At 35.0% G+C, this 18,661-nt stretch overlaps 1 protein-coding gene and 1 long non-coding RNA gene across 3 annotated transcripts in view; both read left to right on the top strand.

Annotated features, from left to right (window-relative positions):
• Positions 1 to 15,482, top strand: part of LOC136348114 (adenosine receptor A2b-like) — a 61,379-nt gene extending 45,897 nt beyond the window's left edge. For both annotated transcript variants that reach the window (XM_066298710.1, XM_066298711.1), the window contains 2 exons: positions 709 to 985; positions 14,459 to 15,482. In XM_066298710.1, coding sequence (XP_066154807.1) covers positions 709 to 985; positions 14,459 to 14,998 — 817 coding nt within the window. In that variant the 3' untranslated portion in view covers positions 14,999 to 15,482. The remainder of the gene's footprint in view (positions 1 to 708; positions 986 to 14,458) is intronic.
• Positions 9,845 to 11,112, top strand: LOC136348082 (uncharacterized). Its single transcript, XR_010733577.1, has 3 exons — positions 9,845 to 9,996; positions 10,486 to 10,625; positions 10,679 to 11,112. It is a non-coding gene; the product is annotated as an uncharacterized lncRNA (long non-coding RNA).
• Positions 15,483 to 18,661: the final 3,179 nt, after the last annotated feature.

Raw genomic sequence — 18,661 nt, forward strand, 5'->3', positions numbered from 1 at the left:
AAAGGACTTTCCATACTCGGCAAATCGCTGCTCCGCCAGCGTTCTCGACGAGACGAATCTCTCTCTTAGGGCCATGATTCGAAGGCGGCGATCTTGGCGTTCTGTAGTTCTTCGGGATTGTCCAGCACCTCTCCTTCAGCCTCTTACGCTCTTGTTGGAATCATGTCTGACGACATCTCACTATAATGTGTAGACTACGGTTTAATCTAGTGGCGATTTCCGTAAATGACCGACCAGCTTTTCGTAGACCCGCAATTCGACCACTCTCGAGCTCATGCAATTGATGAAAATTTTGCTGCATTCTGCATCTGGGCATATTTGATATATGTAAAAACACTTTCGAAGCGCACCATACACCAATAAATAACGTTTTGCAGTCATATTGTTGACATTTGACACCAATTTTTATTGTAAAAAAATAACAACGTTGACACATTGATAAATAAAACAGAAAATTTAATCGTTTTTCGTGTTCTCATATACGACATGCATACCAGAAACCACTTGAATTAAACCGTTTTTACGGCGTGTCCTCTTTTCTACGTCACGCAGTATATTTTCTACTTAGAGTTTTATTGAATTTTCAAATTTTAAATGCCGAAGCACTCTATGCTGTAAGTAGTATAAACATGCATAAATGCAAATCCCTCTTGACAAGTCCCCAAGCAATTTCATTTGCATAACTAATCCCCCTCTCTTTAATTCCAGTGTTGCCCCTGACTGTTCCTTTGGGGACATGGTGGAGAAACCGGTCCAGCTGTTCATGTTTTGCGCTGTGTATGGTCCCAGCTCTGTGGTGTTGCTCGTTTGCTATGGGTACATCTACTTCGTGGCTCGAGGACATGCCAGAGCTATACGCTCAGAACAGCAGCAGTCCGTACATAGACAACATAACAATTATACGGGGGCCGTGGGTCCCCCCAGATACGGCCTCGCCCTCGCCATTACTACGGGTTTGTTTGTGGGACTTTGGATGCCTTTTCAGGTAGGTAAATTAGTGTGTGTTGTTTAATGATTAATTTGTGTCCCGTGCCCGTGTAAACACCTTTATGGAGGCAATCCGTATTAAGTAATAAAAAATTACTAGTGAGGTTTTACGGTTTTACTTGATATTTGAACCTCACGTCTCAGTAGTATCGCAGCAAATTAAATGTACAAAAACGATGTAAAAACATGTGTGTTCGATTAGACGATAAAAGTAGATTAATTGATAAATCTAGTAGAATAAAGCGGATAACGTACGTATAATATTGGCTAAAACACTTGGGCCTTTTTTAAAGTTTGCATAACTTGAAAATTTTATTAATATCGTCAAGTTTTTTTATTGCAGTTTTACTGTCAGTAAAGATACACTTTAACCATTAAAACATAAAAAAGTGCTTTTTATTAAACTTTACGTTTATGGGCGAAAATTCAATAACACTTGGGAAAATATTCTGGAAGCTGATTAATTTAACAGATAACCTCATTGTTAAAAATAGGGACTAAAACACCTTTAACATTTAATGTGGAAATAATGATATCCCTTTGCCTTGATCACTTTTGCCATCCTCCTCGGCATTGATTCTATTAATTCTTCAATTACTCGCCGATCGACTTGATGCCAGACTTGTGTCCATTCCAATTTCTAATGGGCGCGGCGTTGTACGATTTACAAGGTCTCATAAATTCTCGATTGGATTCGAATCCGGACTTTGGGCAGGCCACTTCATGATACACATTGTTCTCATTCTAACCACTCTTTCATTAGTTTGGTAGAATGCCTGGCGTCGTTATCGTATTGGAAAGTGTAGTAATCCGGCAATGATTCAAACGAATAGGGTTTCATCATATGTATATATTTCTTAATACATTCCGATGCATGAATCTATCAATTTTTTCAAAAATACGATGAGCGGGGCTCGTACCATAACAATTCCTTCGCCATGCATAACGATAGGTTTAATCTATTTTTTATATACCCTTTGGCCATTTGGGCGCTTTATGTGACTCATACCGTCGTTGGAAATAAAGCCGCATCTGAATTCATCACCAACGAGAACTCTTCTACAATTTTGAACCGTCTACTGAATATGATTGACTGCAAATCGTAACCGGGCTTTGATGTCCTTCCATAACAATGGTTCATTTTGGTGGACTGTAGGATCTCATATCACCTTATAACAACCTTCTTCTAATGGTTGACGACGACATTTCTGAATGTCCATCTCTCTGTGGTTTGTGCAAAATTTTGATGACGGCACAACCGGATCGCTGTTCGTAATGCCGATATTCGTGTCATCCATTCCCCTGTTAGTCTTTTTAGGCCTATCTGTACCTTCTCCCGGGATGACATAACCGCACACTCTAAACTGTTTAATAATGAGCGAGACAGCATTTTTTTGGAATATTTAGTCTGATGGAAATGTCTTTTTGCAATATTCCTTGCTTATGAAACAGGATCATTCTGATTCTCAAATTGAATGAGCATGGTTTATCTTACCGTTGTTGAAAAGTGCGCAGTACTGTGTGTATCAAGAAATTAAAGCCAAATGTTAAAAAGATTAATTAATTAATATAAAGAACTACTTTTACATAATGGCAAAAACAACTACCGAGTGTTTTGCTCAACACGAAAGGATCGTTATTTTCTTCTATTAAGGAGTGCAAACAATGAAATGTTAATATTATATTTTTGTCGAACGATAATGGGGCATCTTTGATTTAATGGGTTTGTTTATAGTAGAACGGGACTATCTGGGTAAAGGCACAACGTTCTAAGTTCCAAGAATGTTGGTCAATATTGTATGTGATTTCTTCACAATGATTGAATCTTGATTGACGGGCGCAAATATCTTTCCCATCGAGATATTAATAACATGTCTGATTAAAGAATACAAAATCCATCACTAATCATCTACTTTAACATTCAGTTGCTCAAATTGTTTTCCTTTAATCCACGATTTTATCATGAACAACAAAGTATACACACAACGACAAACACGGTATTATTATCCTACTTGACGTTTACTGAACAGAGAGAGATAAACTATGAACGTTCACCTTTTGTTTTGTTCTTTGTATTTCTGCTGCATGTCATGGTTCTGTCACTGTCATCCGGTTTAAATTTTTAAAGCAGACAGTTTGTGCACTTTCGGTATTAGCAGGAATGGCGGCCTGTAATTATGAACCATTTGATTTACTTTAAATGTAAAATTAGATTTTCTTCAAGAACCATTACCGATATCGGCAGACGACGAAAAAATATTGTAACTTACTCGCGCATTAACGGACCAGTAATAACTCCAACTGTTTTAACGCGCTTGCCGTGGTGGCGCGTTTCGATCATTAACCACCTTTATTAATACACTTGTTGATTAAGTAACTATTAATGCACGATTAAAGTATTTCGCGAGTCCTTTAATTTAGGCTTCCAAGGTAATTTATTAGCAAACTAACACGAACTTGGACATAAAATGTTGCACATAAAGCGTACGTAATAAATTTCTTAACTCTAAAATAAACTTCTTCACTCTCGACAAAAGAAGTTCACTCTTTCACACGATTCCCTCTTAATATTAATTAGAGGGAATTAGCGCCAGTCTCGAATTAATTAATCAGGCCATTACTCCGTGGTTTCGGTTTTCCCTAATCCCTCACGTACTCGCTTTACAACTTGTTATTTCATTAGGCAAACGAAAAATCCTTAAAATTATATTTTCGACACGATCCGGAAACTCGACGAAGAAACTAATGATGAGGGAGATTGAGGGGTGCGAAATTTTTTGAATTGTTAATCGAGTACTTAAAGGTAACTTCCAGATTTGGGGGAAGGGAATTTAAATCAGAAGGAATAATGCATGCCGAAGATTGGCTATAAGGGTATCGTTGAAAGGATAATTACCTAATATACCGCGTAGCTCTAAATTCTACCCCCCCCCCCTTAGTTTTTAAGCATTTTTTTAAATTCTAGATCGGTGTTAAATAGCACAAGAAGTATCTCGTTTAGACTTTTTTAATATTTTAAATATGCTTTTTAATAAAAAAAAAAATTGTTAGAAAGTTAACAAGGGGGGGAGGGGAACGGTAATGTTCAGAAATAATCGTAAGCAAATTGTGTGGAATAAGCCTCAGATACAGTCCAGTTGGAAGTTGATTTTATATGTAATTTTACTGGGCGTCAAACTACAGAAGGGTAAAATGTGACATTCTCAGGAAAACATTAGAATTCGAGTAAATGAGCCCAGGAAAATCATTTGCGGGATTTGTTGAAATTACAGGTTTTTGTAGTCCATTTTTATCATTTTAAGCGTTCAAAAAGCACAAATTCATGGAAAATTTATAGGTGATTTGAGAAGAAAATTTGCAATTATGAATAATTCAAGAGATTAAGCCCGAAGGTTTTATTGCTTGAAGAGGTAAAACTTTTGGATTTGAGAGTTTTCAGTATCACAATCCCTTCCATGATGAAAAATCAAACTTGAGAGTTAAGAATTCACACAGTTCGTGGAGTATCTTCCTCGTTTGAGTTTTTCTTCTACCCTCAGAAAATTAATTCTGGGTTCTTGGTACTATGCCAATATCTTTTTGTCTACTTGGATTTCCCTCCCTCATACAATTTCTCTTTAATGGCGGATTTCTCGAATTGTAGAGTCCTCGTTTCATCATTGAGAGCTTCCAATGCGTTCAAAAATATCTTTATGACTCGTTGCATTACAAAGTTATTAGTGCATGGCTAAAAATGCCTGGATGGATATTCTCTTATATACTTGATATATATGAGATCATTTTTGCATTTTTGGGATTCAGAGACCACTCCTCTTCCATATCATCTAATGTTTGTCTTTTATCTGGGTCAAGATATTTTATCGATTTCGTTCTCAACCTTAATGCATTAATTTAAATCCTCCAGACCGTACTTTTCCAGGTCATAATGAAAGTTTTTTTAAACCTGTCTGTCTTAGGCTTTAAATGCTTTCAATGGCTTAGATAGTTCTGGATGTTTGTTTTATTATACCTTTCCTCATAAAGTGGCACTCTGCTTCAAGCTCGATCGCTCTTAATACTTATTCCTTTCCCAAAGATTTTTTTCAGATTTTGGATTCCAAGAGAATGTTAATTTTTTATGTTTCCAATTTTGTTGAATTTTTTTCAAACCCAAATTTATTTAATTTTATGAGTCTTGAGGAAATATAGTTTAGTGCTGAAAAGGCTCTATTAGGAGCTTCACAACTACTAGGACAAGTTTCAATATTAAAATTACGGAACCTATTTCCAAATTTCACAATCCTGTTCCATGCTTGACAAAAAATCAAAAAAGTGATAAAAAGTAATAATTTCAAATGTAGCTTTATATCTACAGGGGAAATTTTAATTCTGAAAAGAGCTCTCCATGAAAATTAAGATATACATTTTCAAATTTCTGAACTTCACATTTGATTAAAAAAACCAACAAGGGCTGTATGCTCGCTATTTTCCTATAGATTAAGTTTTTATGCGTTTTTATTTAACTTGATAGCTATCGATGAGATAAAATTTGAAAAATCTATTTGACAAGTTCTTCTCCCTTATATATTTAGCAAAACACTCGTTATTGAAATTAAGAAAAATGTTTCAAAAATTTGAGACCTTTTGCTTCATATTTAACAGAAAAAAAAGACTGCAATGACGTTGCCTTATTCTATAAAAAAAAATCTTTAAGGTAGCTCTATTTAATTACAGAGCTATAGAGCATAATTTAATTTTTGAAAGGTTTTTTTTCCTTTTAAATACTCATTGCGCTTCTCTGATTTTTATAAAGAAGTCAAAATCACAAACCACATTTTCCAATTTGACAAATTCATTTCAAGTTTGTTAGAAAACAAAAAAGATATGCAATGTTTACATTATTTTTATGGAAAATTTGCCTTATTTGATCGATGTTTCATTTAAAATATACGTCTACCTGACAGAATAGACGCAAAACTGCCATTTTACCATTTGGTTCAACTTTTATAGCCAAGAGCGCTAACATTTTAAAATACCGGAGAAAAACTCATATGTCATGAAGAAATTGAAAAAGGTCTGGATGAATGTTGTCCTATTTGCTGATTTTACTTTTTTTTTGTAAACTTTTACTTGTCAAACATTTTTATTGAAAACCTTCTATAAAAGTGGAATATGAAAGTCGATGGGACCAATTTTACCTGAAATATTAATGAAAAATATTGTTACTGAAAGTTATTGTAATATCGAGGTTTGATGTCATCATCAACATTCTCATTTTTAATGAAGCAGCCCAAGTGTTATAACATTTTTTAGCTTTTGTCCAGTTTCTATAAAAATTTCTAATTCTGCGATAATTTCAGGGCACATTAACAATTTTCATTCAGAAAAATGATTTGTATGAATTTGAAGAATAACAGAAAAAAAATGTACAGCAATTTTGCCAATTTCAAACTTACAACTCTTAATAAAATTCTATAAAAATTAAAAAAAATTTATATTTGTCCCTCCGCCTTTCGAAATAATCAGGAAAATTTGAAAAATTCTGAAATTCACCTAAATTTAATGATTTAAACCTCTTTGCAAGGGTAAAAATATTTCAATTTTATGGAAATTTTTAACGCAGATTTTAACACGGGAGATATAACAAACAATGAAGGGGATTACAATATCATTTTTTCAGAGAATATCAATATTGTTGTACTCCCAAACATAGGTCAAACACGTGTATTTAAGAACTCAGTTTTCAAACGCATTCTCAATTAAAACACACACAGATTTCTCAGTTTATCGATTTCCATTCTATATTGCAATTTTTCCACGTAATAAGAACTAGTTACAATGGCGAGAAATATGCTTTTGATACAAAGGGGTTACCTGGAAACTCATCCCAAACACACTGAAGCCATTATTAACTCCATGAGCACATGATAAAAAGAGAGTTACAACACGTCAAGTGATGTCTGGACGGATAGGTCCAGAGATTGAGGTGAGACACGTGGAAAATCAGTGGTTTATAAACTGAATCGCATTTTCTGGATAGAAATTTAAACATTCCAAATGCATTTTTAATGGAAAATCCGCATTGTCGACTGTTATGAAAATGTATGGCTCCGGATTTGCAATAACGAAGGGGATTTGTAGGTTTACCGGAAAAGTTATATTCGTGTATGCCATATAACTTTTCTGCTTGTTTTCATCCAAAAGTTTAAGGTTGAACTTTATAGATTTTCAAATCGAAATGGTATTTGAAATATTATTGAGTTTAGCGACTAAATATCAAAATCGGGAGATTTTTAACTTGGATAAATTCTTGTTTTCCATGGAAACTTCTTGAGATAAAAGTGTCAGTGCTTGTCGTTCGACCCTTAAATCAACATATTAAAGTAATTTTCTGTGTGGGTAATTTAACCCATTAGCACCCACCATACTCATTTGAATAGGCCGGAAACTAGCTAACTGATGTTAGCTATTAACAATTTTTCCATGTAATTAACCGTTTTGAATAGCTAAGGACGTTCCCGAAATAGTTTCCTGCTATAGCAGTTTAGATGAAAGTCAACAGATTGAGTTTTACACGGGGCGAAATACCGCTGTTCTTGTATGAACTTGTAGATTGGTGTTGTTTATTTACCAATTTCAATATTTTTTAATTAAATTTCGAGTTTCATTGTATATAAATATAGGAAAAAGGTAGGTCATGCAATTAAATTAATATTTCGCTAAACTGAGTTTGCAATGTCATCATAAATATTAATGTACTCAAGTAATCGAGCTTCCGATCTTCCTCATATTAGAAGATTTTTAATTTAGAATAACCCCAAAGGAAATAGTCAAGTGGAGTTAAATCCGGTGATCTAGCGACCCACTTAACATTCCTAAATCCAGTAATTAGACGATTAGGGAAATTCTGATTGAATTGCCGCACTGCTTGACTGTTGTGGGCAGGGCAACCGTCTTGATGAAACCAAACATTATTGTTAGGAAAATCCCAACATAAAGATCTCGCACTCGAGTAATGGTCCAACATCTGGGCAATAAATAAAATAAAGAAACAAACATCAATCCTCTACCTATTATTACGTACCGAATCATGGGTACCGCGTTAAGTACCGTACACCTGGTTTAATTCCCTCCTGATTTATGACTTGTTAGTCGCAAAAATATAAATACAGGGCAGTAGTAAATCAGCATGGAATACCACTTATCGACCCGCGCAAGTGGCCCAAGAACCAGAGGCTAGCAGCGATAAGGGAATGGATCGAAAGCGTGGCAAAAAGCCCAAGACAGGGACCTGCATTTTAGAGGAAGAACACCACCCCTCTTGGAGTGTCATGGACCATATTTTCCATCTTGTCGCGTCAACAACCAAACTCTCGACTCTCTCGATATCGAAAACAAAATTAAACTTTAACAACTTCTGACGCATCTCCTCGCAAACCGAAATCTGGATATGGATATTATAGTCAATAATCTAATTGCTAATCAAGCCCTGTACAACAACTAGCGTGCGAGTAAACATTGTGTCGTACGTGTAACAGTATTTCTGTACCCTCTCGAACCTTTGGACCCCATTACGTCATGACGGTAGCCCGCCTTGTCTTTCGATCAAGTAAGAGAAATCCCGCTAGCGTAATTGGATTACTTCGTGAGTGCCAAGTGAGGCAGTTACTCAGGCCCCACTTAGGCAGGAACTCGGGAAGCCCTGGCCTAAACGGTTATCGATTTCAGTATTGGAAAGCTCAGTAATAGCTGGAACAACTAAACGTTGAAGAAGTTATGGATACTTTCGGGCATTGAAATTTCCATTAGTAAAGAAAGATCTAATAACCGGATACTCAGAAAGTCCCAGTGCAAACGCGAAGTATTTGAGGTTTTTGAGTGCCTTTATCGTATGTCTCTTGATGATTTTCTTGGGCGAAGACTCAAGCAACTGGGTGGATTACGTTTACCGCACCATGAAAAACTGAATTCATCGGTAAAAATGATGTTGGAAACAAATTTTTCATCAACGTTCGCCTTTACCGTCAAAGTTTCACACAAAATCCCATTTGACTTATGTACAATAGTTTGTATGATTTATACTCACGGTTTTTGAAGAGTATGGTGTACCTTTGAATCAGACACTCCAATCCTATTTACCATGGTTTCAACAGAACTATGAGGTTCTTCTTGAGCAGCAACACAAGTGTCCAATTTTTTTTCCTTATAAAAGTTCTTGTATGAAGTCATTTTCACTGAGTGAGAAGAACCGACACATTCATATTTTCAAAATTTACAACGATGTTTCTGATAGTGCACACCGAACGAGCACGCCGATTAAGAAATTTTAAAGCAAATTCCCGTCGAACTTTCGCTAAGGAATCACGCCGAAAATAAAAGATGCAGAATGCATTCTTCGAAAACAAATACCAAGATAAATTTTGATGTAGTCTTAGCTCTACCACCACCACAATAGAAATGGTATTTTTAGAACGCACTAATTAGAAAATTAGCCCCCTTTTTGTATTACAAACCGTCCACCCATTACAGCGTACCGTTAGAAACAATACGAGAGGGGTAATTAAGTGTCAAAATGGAGTTCGCGCTTCTTCATTGGTCTGCTGCCGTCGCACCCTAGACGAAGAGGGCGCTGTTAGCGGAATAGCAATTCAAAAATGCGCGCGTGGGGTACCTCACATAATATTTCTTTATTTTTCTATTTTAATGGAGAAATAAAACCCGTGTATGTGAAAAAACATATATTTAATATATTTTATCAAAACTAGTGCTAAATAACACATTGAACAGGCGAATAACTCTAATTTTACGATATTTGGCAATGCGATGATGAAATTTTCATTTATAGATGGCTCCGCTGTTATTGAGTAGTTTATCAGTACAATTATTTTGGTAGCCACAAGCCGTTTGTCAAGATGATAGTAGATTTTGAAACATTTTCTTTCCGAAATGGTTCAAATTATAATATAAATACACCCATAAATTCAAGAGTGCGGAAGAAGGAAGGGAACAGTGTGGGAAGGATAGAAAGAGGTGAAGGTTAACACAGTAATATAAAATATTAGCTTCATTCGCAATATCGAACCATTAAGCATGCGCAATGAGAAAATTTCCTTCGCACGTGCTTTTTCTCAGTTATTGAATTAAAAATTGACAGTAGCAGAATTTCAGTTGTGAAAAAAGCTATTATTTATTAAATACTCCCGAAAAATTCAAAAATGCAATTCACCAACGGTCTAATCAGCTCTTTTGAAGTGCGGATCTTTGAGCTTTCTTGTTCCTCCAGGTAAGTTCGTTATCTGGTAAAATATAGGTTTCAAATACCTTCTGTTTACTAAATTCCCAATTTCATCAATGTGATCATATACCTATGTAGATTTTAGAAGGTGTCTTAAATTCTTTCCACATCCTTAACGGAATATCCGAACGCAGGGCGGAAAGTCGTATTAAAAAATAAAAAATGCGCTTTCCGGGCTCAAAATCAAAATTGGGAAGGTAGCACTGACAAAGGTCAATTATTAGGTCAGCAATCAATGAATGTCAGTGCCAAACAAAGATGGCACGATGTTAAAATGAAACTTCCGTGTTCCGATCGCAGCGCTATCTAGGCGAAAGACCTCAACTGTTCAACGCAGATGCCTATACGAAAACAACGATATGCGGTACAAAGACATCAATAATTGTTAAAAGAGAAATTAAATAATTTAGTTTTCAGTCTCTATCGTCTCTGGTACTGCTTGCAAGTCAACAACGCTAGCCGCCCGTTGACAATGGAAGGGAAAACTGTAGCCCGTCTCGCTCGCACTTATCAATCACCTAATTGCCTTTCGCTTGCACTCATTAAATCTCTATGTGCATAGGAGTTAAAAATTTTTGTGCATTTTAAAAAGTTTCAACAAAAGGACACTCGACGTTAACTCTAGTTATTGTTTGGAAGTTGATGGGTTAATTTATTAAATTCGATTTTGTTAATTGCTATCAAAAAACCAGGCAACATTCTGAGTACGTCTCTTGAATGGAATACACGTGTATGACTTGTTGAGGAAAATAATAGAAGTAATTGTTATGTGAAATGAGTTTAATTAATCCCTGTATGCAGATAATCACAATAATTGATGATTTTATTATCTGAATAAATGATGGTTTAGTTTTTTTCGAAGACTCACGATAGTTTAACTGGCAAGAATCAATAATAGTGGAAGGATTACAGCTCAGTCGTTTAGGGGTATATAATCGATCCGATAGCAACTTTAATTGCAAACTAATGTCCGTAGAAATAGTAAAGCGGAGAACGAATATTATTCATGTTCTTCATTTCGGGGGATATTAGCTTGATGATACGCTTAACTGCATATTCGGATTATTCCTCGAATAATCCAAAAACGCCGACCTTCTATCAAAGCATTAACAATTATTGTTGTTGCTAAAGTTTCCTTTGACTACTATTGGGCGACTGATCAAAATGGCGACCAAAGGAAAGAGATGCGTTTAAAACAAAACATACGGTAGAAAAGGGGACAAATAAGAAATGAAAAAGAGATAAACGTATTGAAAAAAAAAGTATATTCTTATTTTGTGCTATTATTATCTCCAAGTGTTTTTATCTGTGACCAAATATTTCTTCCTTGAATTTGCTAAATAATTTGACAAATTCGTATATCTTTGAATTTTTAACCACAAGATCAAATTATAGTGAGATCTTAGATATCATCAGTACAGAATTCATAAAATAATTACTAGCAATAAATGAAAAATGCAGATTTAAGGGCACACTAAAGCTTGCCTCCGACGTTTTTTTTTTTTTTTTTAATCTCTTTGATAAATATGAATTGACAGAATTTCAAGTTTTTCTAAGCAGGAAAAAGCAAAATCGTTAATGTTATGAAAATAGAACTCACAAAAAAAATAAGGAAAAAAAACTATGAAAACGAAGAGATAAAAAAAGATTTTATGACTTCCAAATTTGTGCATTAATATTGCTAAGATGCATTAAAGTGGAACAGGAAATGGAGGGCATCAGTTGATACAATAAGTGGAGTAAGTTAAAGATCAAATAAATAAATACGCTTCATTCTAACAATCTAGAGCTCTTAAATTAACCTAATCTGATTAAGTAGTATGACCAATAACATAGCTTTGAAACTTGCCAGAATGAGGACAGACTTAGGCCGAATCTAGTCAATTTAAAAAAGTGTGCAAGGGAAGAAATTAGGATTCCAAAGCTTCTCTTTAGCAAACCTCCCTGAGGGGTAATTATACCTATCTAAAATTAAAACGAAATTAACCACAGGAACAGAAGCGAGGAGAAATAATTAAAAAAAATTTTTTTCATATTAGCTTAAACTATTGGGATTAACTAAACAGGGAAGTTTTTCAGTGAATCTATCATAAGAAGAGTTTTCATTTACAATCCAATGTACTAACATAAATGAAATAACAAAATATGAAAGAATGAAAGAAGATTTATTTAAAATCGAATGACTAGGCAGATTTATAGAGTTTGTTTAGCATCTGGACGAATAATCATACATTTTCTGGAACAATGATTCCTCAACGAATTCTCTAGATGCCTCAAAAAATATTTCAACTTCGACCCACATCAATGAATCGTCCAAAACTGTAAATAATCCAAATGTACATGGTTGGTTAAATATAGAGAATGTTGCGCATTTTCCTCACACCGCAAAATAAAACAAAAAAATTTTTTTTGTTGGTTATCTGAACAAAATTGAATTTACGAACAACCATCTCCCTATTTCTCATGGCTTTATTTGAAGAGGTATTTGAAACTCGATTTCCCTTCCTTTTATCTGCAAGATACATTGTATTTGAAGGTTTCACATTTTTTTTCAAAAGAAAGATGGTGATGAATAATAAGAATTATTTTATAATATTTAGACACTAAAAAATCAAATCTAATATTCCCTATATATCTTTATGAAAATATAAAAATTTGTTGTTGCAATTTCAGAATTTGGGTTTTGTCATTCATTTTAACTTGAAACAGCCCACGTTTTGCTAATCGCTGAATGGAACGTGAACTGCAAATAGCCTGGCCTCCGCGGAGTCCCGACTTAAATCCTATGGGCCTTTGTGTATGGGATTATGTGAAACCTTCAGTTTACCGAAACGTAATAAATATGCCTGAAGAATTATTAAGCAAAATTCAAAATGCAGTAATGTTATTTCGAAATGAAAAATTGATTTTTAAAATAAAGCGATAAAGCGTGTAAAAAGGTTCCAACATATGTATATCCAAGTAAATGGTAGACCTGTTGAGCTTCCGTAGTATTTATAATATATATAATATAAATATTTGTTTGAAACTTTACTGAATATATTAATAGAAGACCAATTGTGGCATAAGATTGTTCTAATATTATATTTCTGTCTTTTCAACCATACGAAAACAATATGTTAATACATGTCAACAGGCAGAATAAATGAGAATTTAAGTAGCTTAATTTAATTTTTCGGAAACCGTTTTTTTTAGCAATACTAATAAAGTATAACTTTTTTAAGCAGAAAAAGTAGAGAAAAGAATGTTTTCATTTCAAAACGACATACACCGAAGCACTAAAAACTTAAATCAGATTGAATTAGGCCTAATCGTCGATTGTGGCGTTCTTTAGAAGATTCACCGAAATACTCGACAAATTTGGAATTTTTCATCTCAGTAAACCCCTAGATGGTAAATTTTGTGAGATTAGCTCGAGACATATTGAAGAAAATGTGACTTCATTTTTCAACTTTGACACGCTGCATCTCGGTTATTATTAACTTTTGGATATATGATGAATTCCGCTAAATTGCATTATTTTTGTGTAAAAATGTGTCATTGCTCATTAGTTAAACCTTTCCTGATTAGAAAGAGGGAGCTTTGTCTAGAACTTCGAAATTTTTGAACAGCAGTATTCGTCTGAAATTGTTCAACCTGAGTCTCATTTCTACCCCGAATCAAACCTCCCATTAGATGAGTTAACGAAACCACTAAAAACCAAACTCGACTTCTTCTCAAACGTACTTGTGTCTGCTCGATTACGAAAGACTTCACGGATTAACGACTCCTTTTAGAAAAACCTCAATTTTTAAAATAAAGAGTTTTAAACAAATTAAAAATCGTTTACCCAAATTATGGAAAAACCCGGCTCCCTTCTCTTGAGTAAATTTCATCGAAAAGTAATTAACACCAAAATAAAATCAGCTTTCATCTGTCTAATTTCATTATCCACTGGTGCTTCACTAATCAATGGAAGTGCGAAATTCTTAACTTAATTAAACAGTTAAACTAGAAAGTAGCAATTGCAAATATTAGCCAGACCAAGTCGAACTTCCAGACGTTCGGATTTTCTGTAAACATTGAACAGCTAGCTTTGGGGCACTCAAATGTTTATTATGCCATAAACTATCGCCCCTATTTTGTATTGTTGTTTTTTTTAACAAAATAAATTGTACAGTAACAATAAAAATACAAAAATTATTTTCATTGTTTCAGATATGCATGCTTCTGGACGTGTTCCTTGAGACCAATATTCTAACTTCCTGGATCTCCATTTACCTGGCTCTGCCAATCCTGTCTAGCAGCGCGTGCAATCCCTGGATCTACGGATATCGCAATGCAGAATTACGAGCAGGAGTCAGGAGGGTCGTAGATGATATTCTCAGCACTTTAGGGTTCACATATCGCAGTCACCAGATATCAGACAGAGATCAAATTCCTCCAAGCGTAGCTGCAACTGCAGGAGAACCAGCCACCTTCATCAACCACGTCCAAAGAGATGGAGTTTGTTGGAAGTCCGAGGGAGATTTTCTGCTGGTCCCCATGGCCAGACAAGAGAGTTCCGGCGTGATTTCCAGTGCAGAAAGCCAGAAGATTTATTGTAGTAATCCTAAAATTATTTTGCCTTGCGAAACCCCCAGATTAATGCTGAAGAGCAGCAGGAGTATGGTGGAGAGCCTGGCGATGATCAGGGGGAGCGATGTGCTGATCGTTAAGGGGACCAATGCTATGAAACACGGCTCCAGTGTATTATAGAAAAAGTTGTTGGTTCTACCATTACTCCATCAACCTATGGAGCTCCATTTAAGCGCTCCTCATTTGCTTCAAAGAAACTTTTAAGATATGAGGAACGCATTGAGTTTTAGAAGACGTTGGAGATTGTTCTTCCATATCAAAGTATTTTTGAGGTTTTAGACAAAGGTTTTAAATGTCATGTTGTTGCTCAGGAAAACTGAATGTGTTAAAGTAAATATATTGACAGAGATATCTAAGGATCAAAATTATGGTTTGTGATGAATAGAGATTTATGGGAACTTGGTAACAGGAAAGGGATCAATTATTGTTAGACTTTAGAAAACACAGTATAATTAACAAATACGTATAATAATAATAATAATAATAATAATCGTACGGTTCTAAGAATCTTGTCGTAAAAAATATTTTTTATCCAGCCAGATGCAAATTGTTATATCTCTAAGATAACTATGTAAGGAAATTGCAACAGTATTAGGCGAGAAGCCGTAAACAGATTTATGTTTTTATATATAAAAGAAATATATTATAATACATAAATTTAGTCTTTCCTTTTGTCCGATTTTTACTTAAAGGAATTATATTTCTTCGAATGATATTTATTGGATTCAAAATTCAATTATGACTGCACGTTCAAGCTAAGATTTCCTCAATAAGATTCTACGAAAACCTAGAATTTTACTACAAATTCCTGACACGAATTTGCGGGTGTAGCGATAGCACTACCAACGCAAAAGGGCTGGCTGAAACCCTGCGATCAAACTCTCAGAGGTCCTTTTCCTCCCCAATATCCTCTTTTGACTCTATGTTGTCCCCCTTCCCCTCCACAAAATGACTAATTTCCTTTGTGATGGGAGGAAGGTTCTTCTCGAAGTAGAAGTAGAGTCCTTTGCCTCGGACGTGGCTACCTATCACATAATACTAGCAAATGGTATGAGTATTCCTCTCCCGCACCGCAGTGTCTGCACCAAGAGATGTCCTTCATTTTCAGGAGGTGCACATGTTGGTTTAGTCTGCAATAACCTGTGACTAAATATGTTCTATACCGTTGAGATTTATCACTCGTTCTTTTTTTCTTCAGAGTAAAACCTCATATGCCGACGACCTTACATCATTTATGATAGTATATCTCACCAAATTTGGTTGTTTTCCTATGGTAACTGAAGGAGCTATATCGCAAATTTTTCTCTCTATCTTTCTCTTTGGAATTTACGCGACTCAAAATTCACTCCAAACGATTCTCTCCGACAGTATATACGAGCTAGCTTAGAAACCTTCGAATTATCGGTATCCTCTAGCGTTTGCTTTCATTGTTTATTCAAATCTCCCTATGGGAAACTACAGCCTCCATCTTAATTTAAATTGGAATTTCCGACAATCCTTGCAAAGCGTTGAACATCACTCCAAAAATGGCCCTGAAAGCACCGGGGACGATCAGCTTTCTGACAAACTTTAGCCAGAGCAGGTCTTATCCATCCTTAGCAACCGAATCAGGGATCTATAGGAAACTCACGCACTGATCATCAGAGTAAAAGAGCAATGTAGGACGTGGGATTTTAGACTCCATTTTTTTCCACTATCGTGCACAGTTGTTAAGTTAGCGTTATCATTTTGTCGCACGTCATTTCTTTGCAGCTTTTGCAGATTAGGTTCAAATTTCAGAATCTACTCGACTGAAACCTCTTGAGAAGACCGTCCATCAGGAGTCACCTGGATCACCGTGGAAACTTCCCCTAATCCTAATTTTTTCTTCGTGGTCTGTCAGAGTTATCGGGACCTTGTGATTGCAAAGCTAAAATATGACCTAGCTCACCACTAGCTTAGGGGGGATGCTCTAGGCCAAAAGGCATCGCAAATATTGTCGGTTTCTGCCTTATCGAATGTCCCTTCTATGTTAAAAAAGAGTAAAACAGAGATGATGACAGGAATCCTATAATGGATCGGATAAGAAACTAATTTCGAATAAGTTGGTATTGACGAAATATACAGTGCTTGTAAAAAGTATTGCAACACTTTTATAATTTTCATAAATCCAAAATTAAAAAAAAAAACTTAAACACGTATAGCCTTATTTAAAAAAAGGCATTTAATGCACTCTTTTCGATGGTAAAAATTTTCACCCCTATCCACATATCCCTACTAACTTTTGATTTTCAAATGGAAAGGCGTCCTTTGTAGTATGTCAAATGAAAGATAATTTAATTAGGGATACACCGGTATATTCAGAAAGAAAATTGGATCTATAGTTTCCTTTAAAAAAAAAAAAACACATTTCATATCCTGGAAAGATTAAAAGTGTTCATTTTTGCTTACTAGATAGACAGCTCAATCTTATTTTGGATGGAATTTTGAGAATTGATGCAAAAAAGACATTCAGAATAATTAATTATTTCCCCGAAAATTATTTTCAGACGAATCAATGTTTTGATTAAATGGATTTATTCATGGACATAATTGTCGCTACTGGTCTACAGACAGTTCTCATTGGATGCAGATTCAGCATAAACAACATGCGCAAAAACTTACTGCGATCGGCCCTCAGTTCATCCGTCCATTTTTCATAGAGGAGAACTTAAATAACGCGCCATACCTGCACTTATTGGATTACGAAATACTTCCATCAATTTCCGCATTTTTCCTCGAGAAAATGGGGAGCAAGCAGCCAATAATACTTGATTCCATCAAGATGGTTCACCACCACATTGTGCTATTGCTGCGAGAGCATCTTGATGAAATTTTCCTTAGGAGATGGGTCAGCGGAAGAGGGGCAATGGAATGGCCACCGCGATCTCCAGATCTTACGCCCCTAGATTCTCTCGTGAAGTTACTTAAAAGGTTCCGTTTAATCAAAATAGACCGCAAAATTCAGATGAGTTACGTCTTAGAATTCAAACAGAATTTGAATTAATAATAGAAGTAATGCTGGATAATTGCATAACAGAGCTGGAGATACGACTGAGTCACGGCCAAATTGTTACTCGAGCCCAATTTCAACATTTATTGCAGGAAATTCAATTTTATTTGATGTAATAGTATGTTAGTTAGTTCTTTATCTGAAAATTTTATTTTTTAAAGAAACTGCTGATATAATTTTAGTTCTGAATGTACCGTTGTGTACCTTATTGAAGTACCTATCACGTGATATGCCACAATGGGCACTTTCCATTTGAAAATAAAAAATTAATAGGGGTTGTCGGATAGGGACGAAAAATTTCAATATCTAAAATAATGCATTAAATGTTTAAAATATATATATATATATATATATATATATATATATACGTGCTTAAACGAAAGTTATAGACGCGTTGCAATACTTTTTACGAGCCCTGTAAATACGCCAATGAATTTTGGGTGCATTGCTAAGTTGAAGTCTTGTCTACAAAATGTAGAGAAAATTTTGAAATTGCAATTGAAAAAGTGAGATTAGAGAAAAACTGAAGTTCAGTGAATGTTGTTAAAAGCACCAGAAGCACGAAAAACTCCGGGTAAGCCAGTGTGTTATGGCTGATTTGATGTTTCACAGTTCTTCAACTTAAAATAGTTTTAAAAAAATCTCGGAATTTTGAATATTTGCCTTTAACAAAAATCCTTAAGATAGGCCAATGTGTTTTGAGGCTCAGTAGAGAGTTTCAGCCGTTCTCTTTAAAACTGAATGTTAACAAT

The sequence above is a fragment of the Euwallacea fornicatus genome, chromosome 31 (genome assembly GCF_040115645.1).
Source record: "Euwallacea fornicatus isolate EFF26 chromosome 31, ASM4011564v1, whole genome shotgun sequence".
In the NCBI taxonomy this organism is placed as follows: Eukaryota; Metazoa; Arthropoda; class Insecta; order Coleoptera; family Curculionidae; genus Euwallacea; species Euwallacea fornicatus.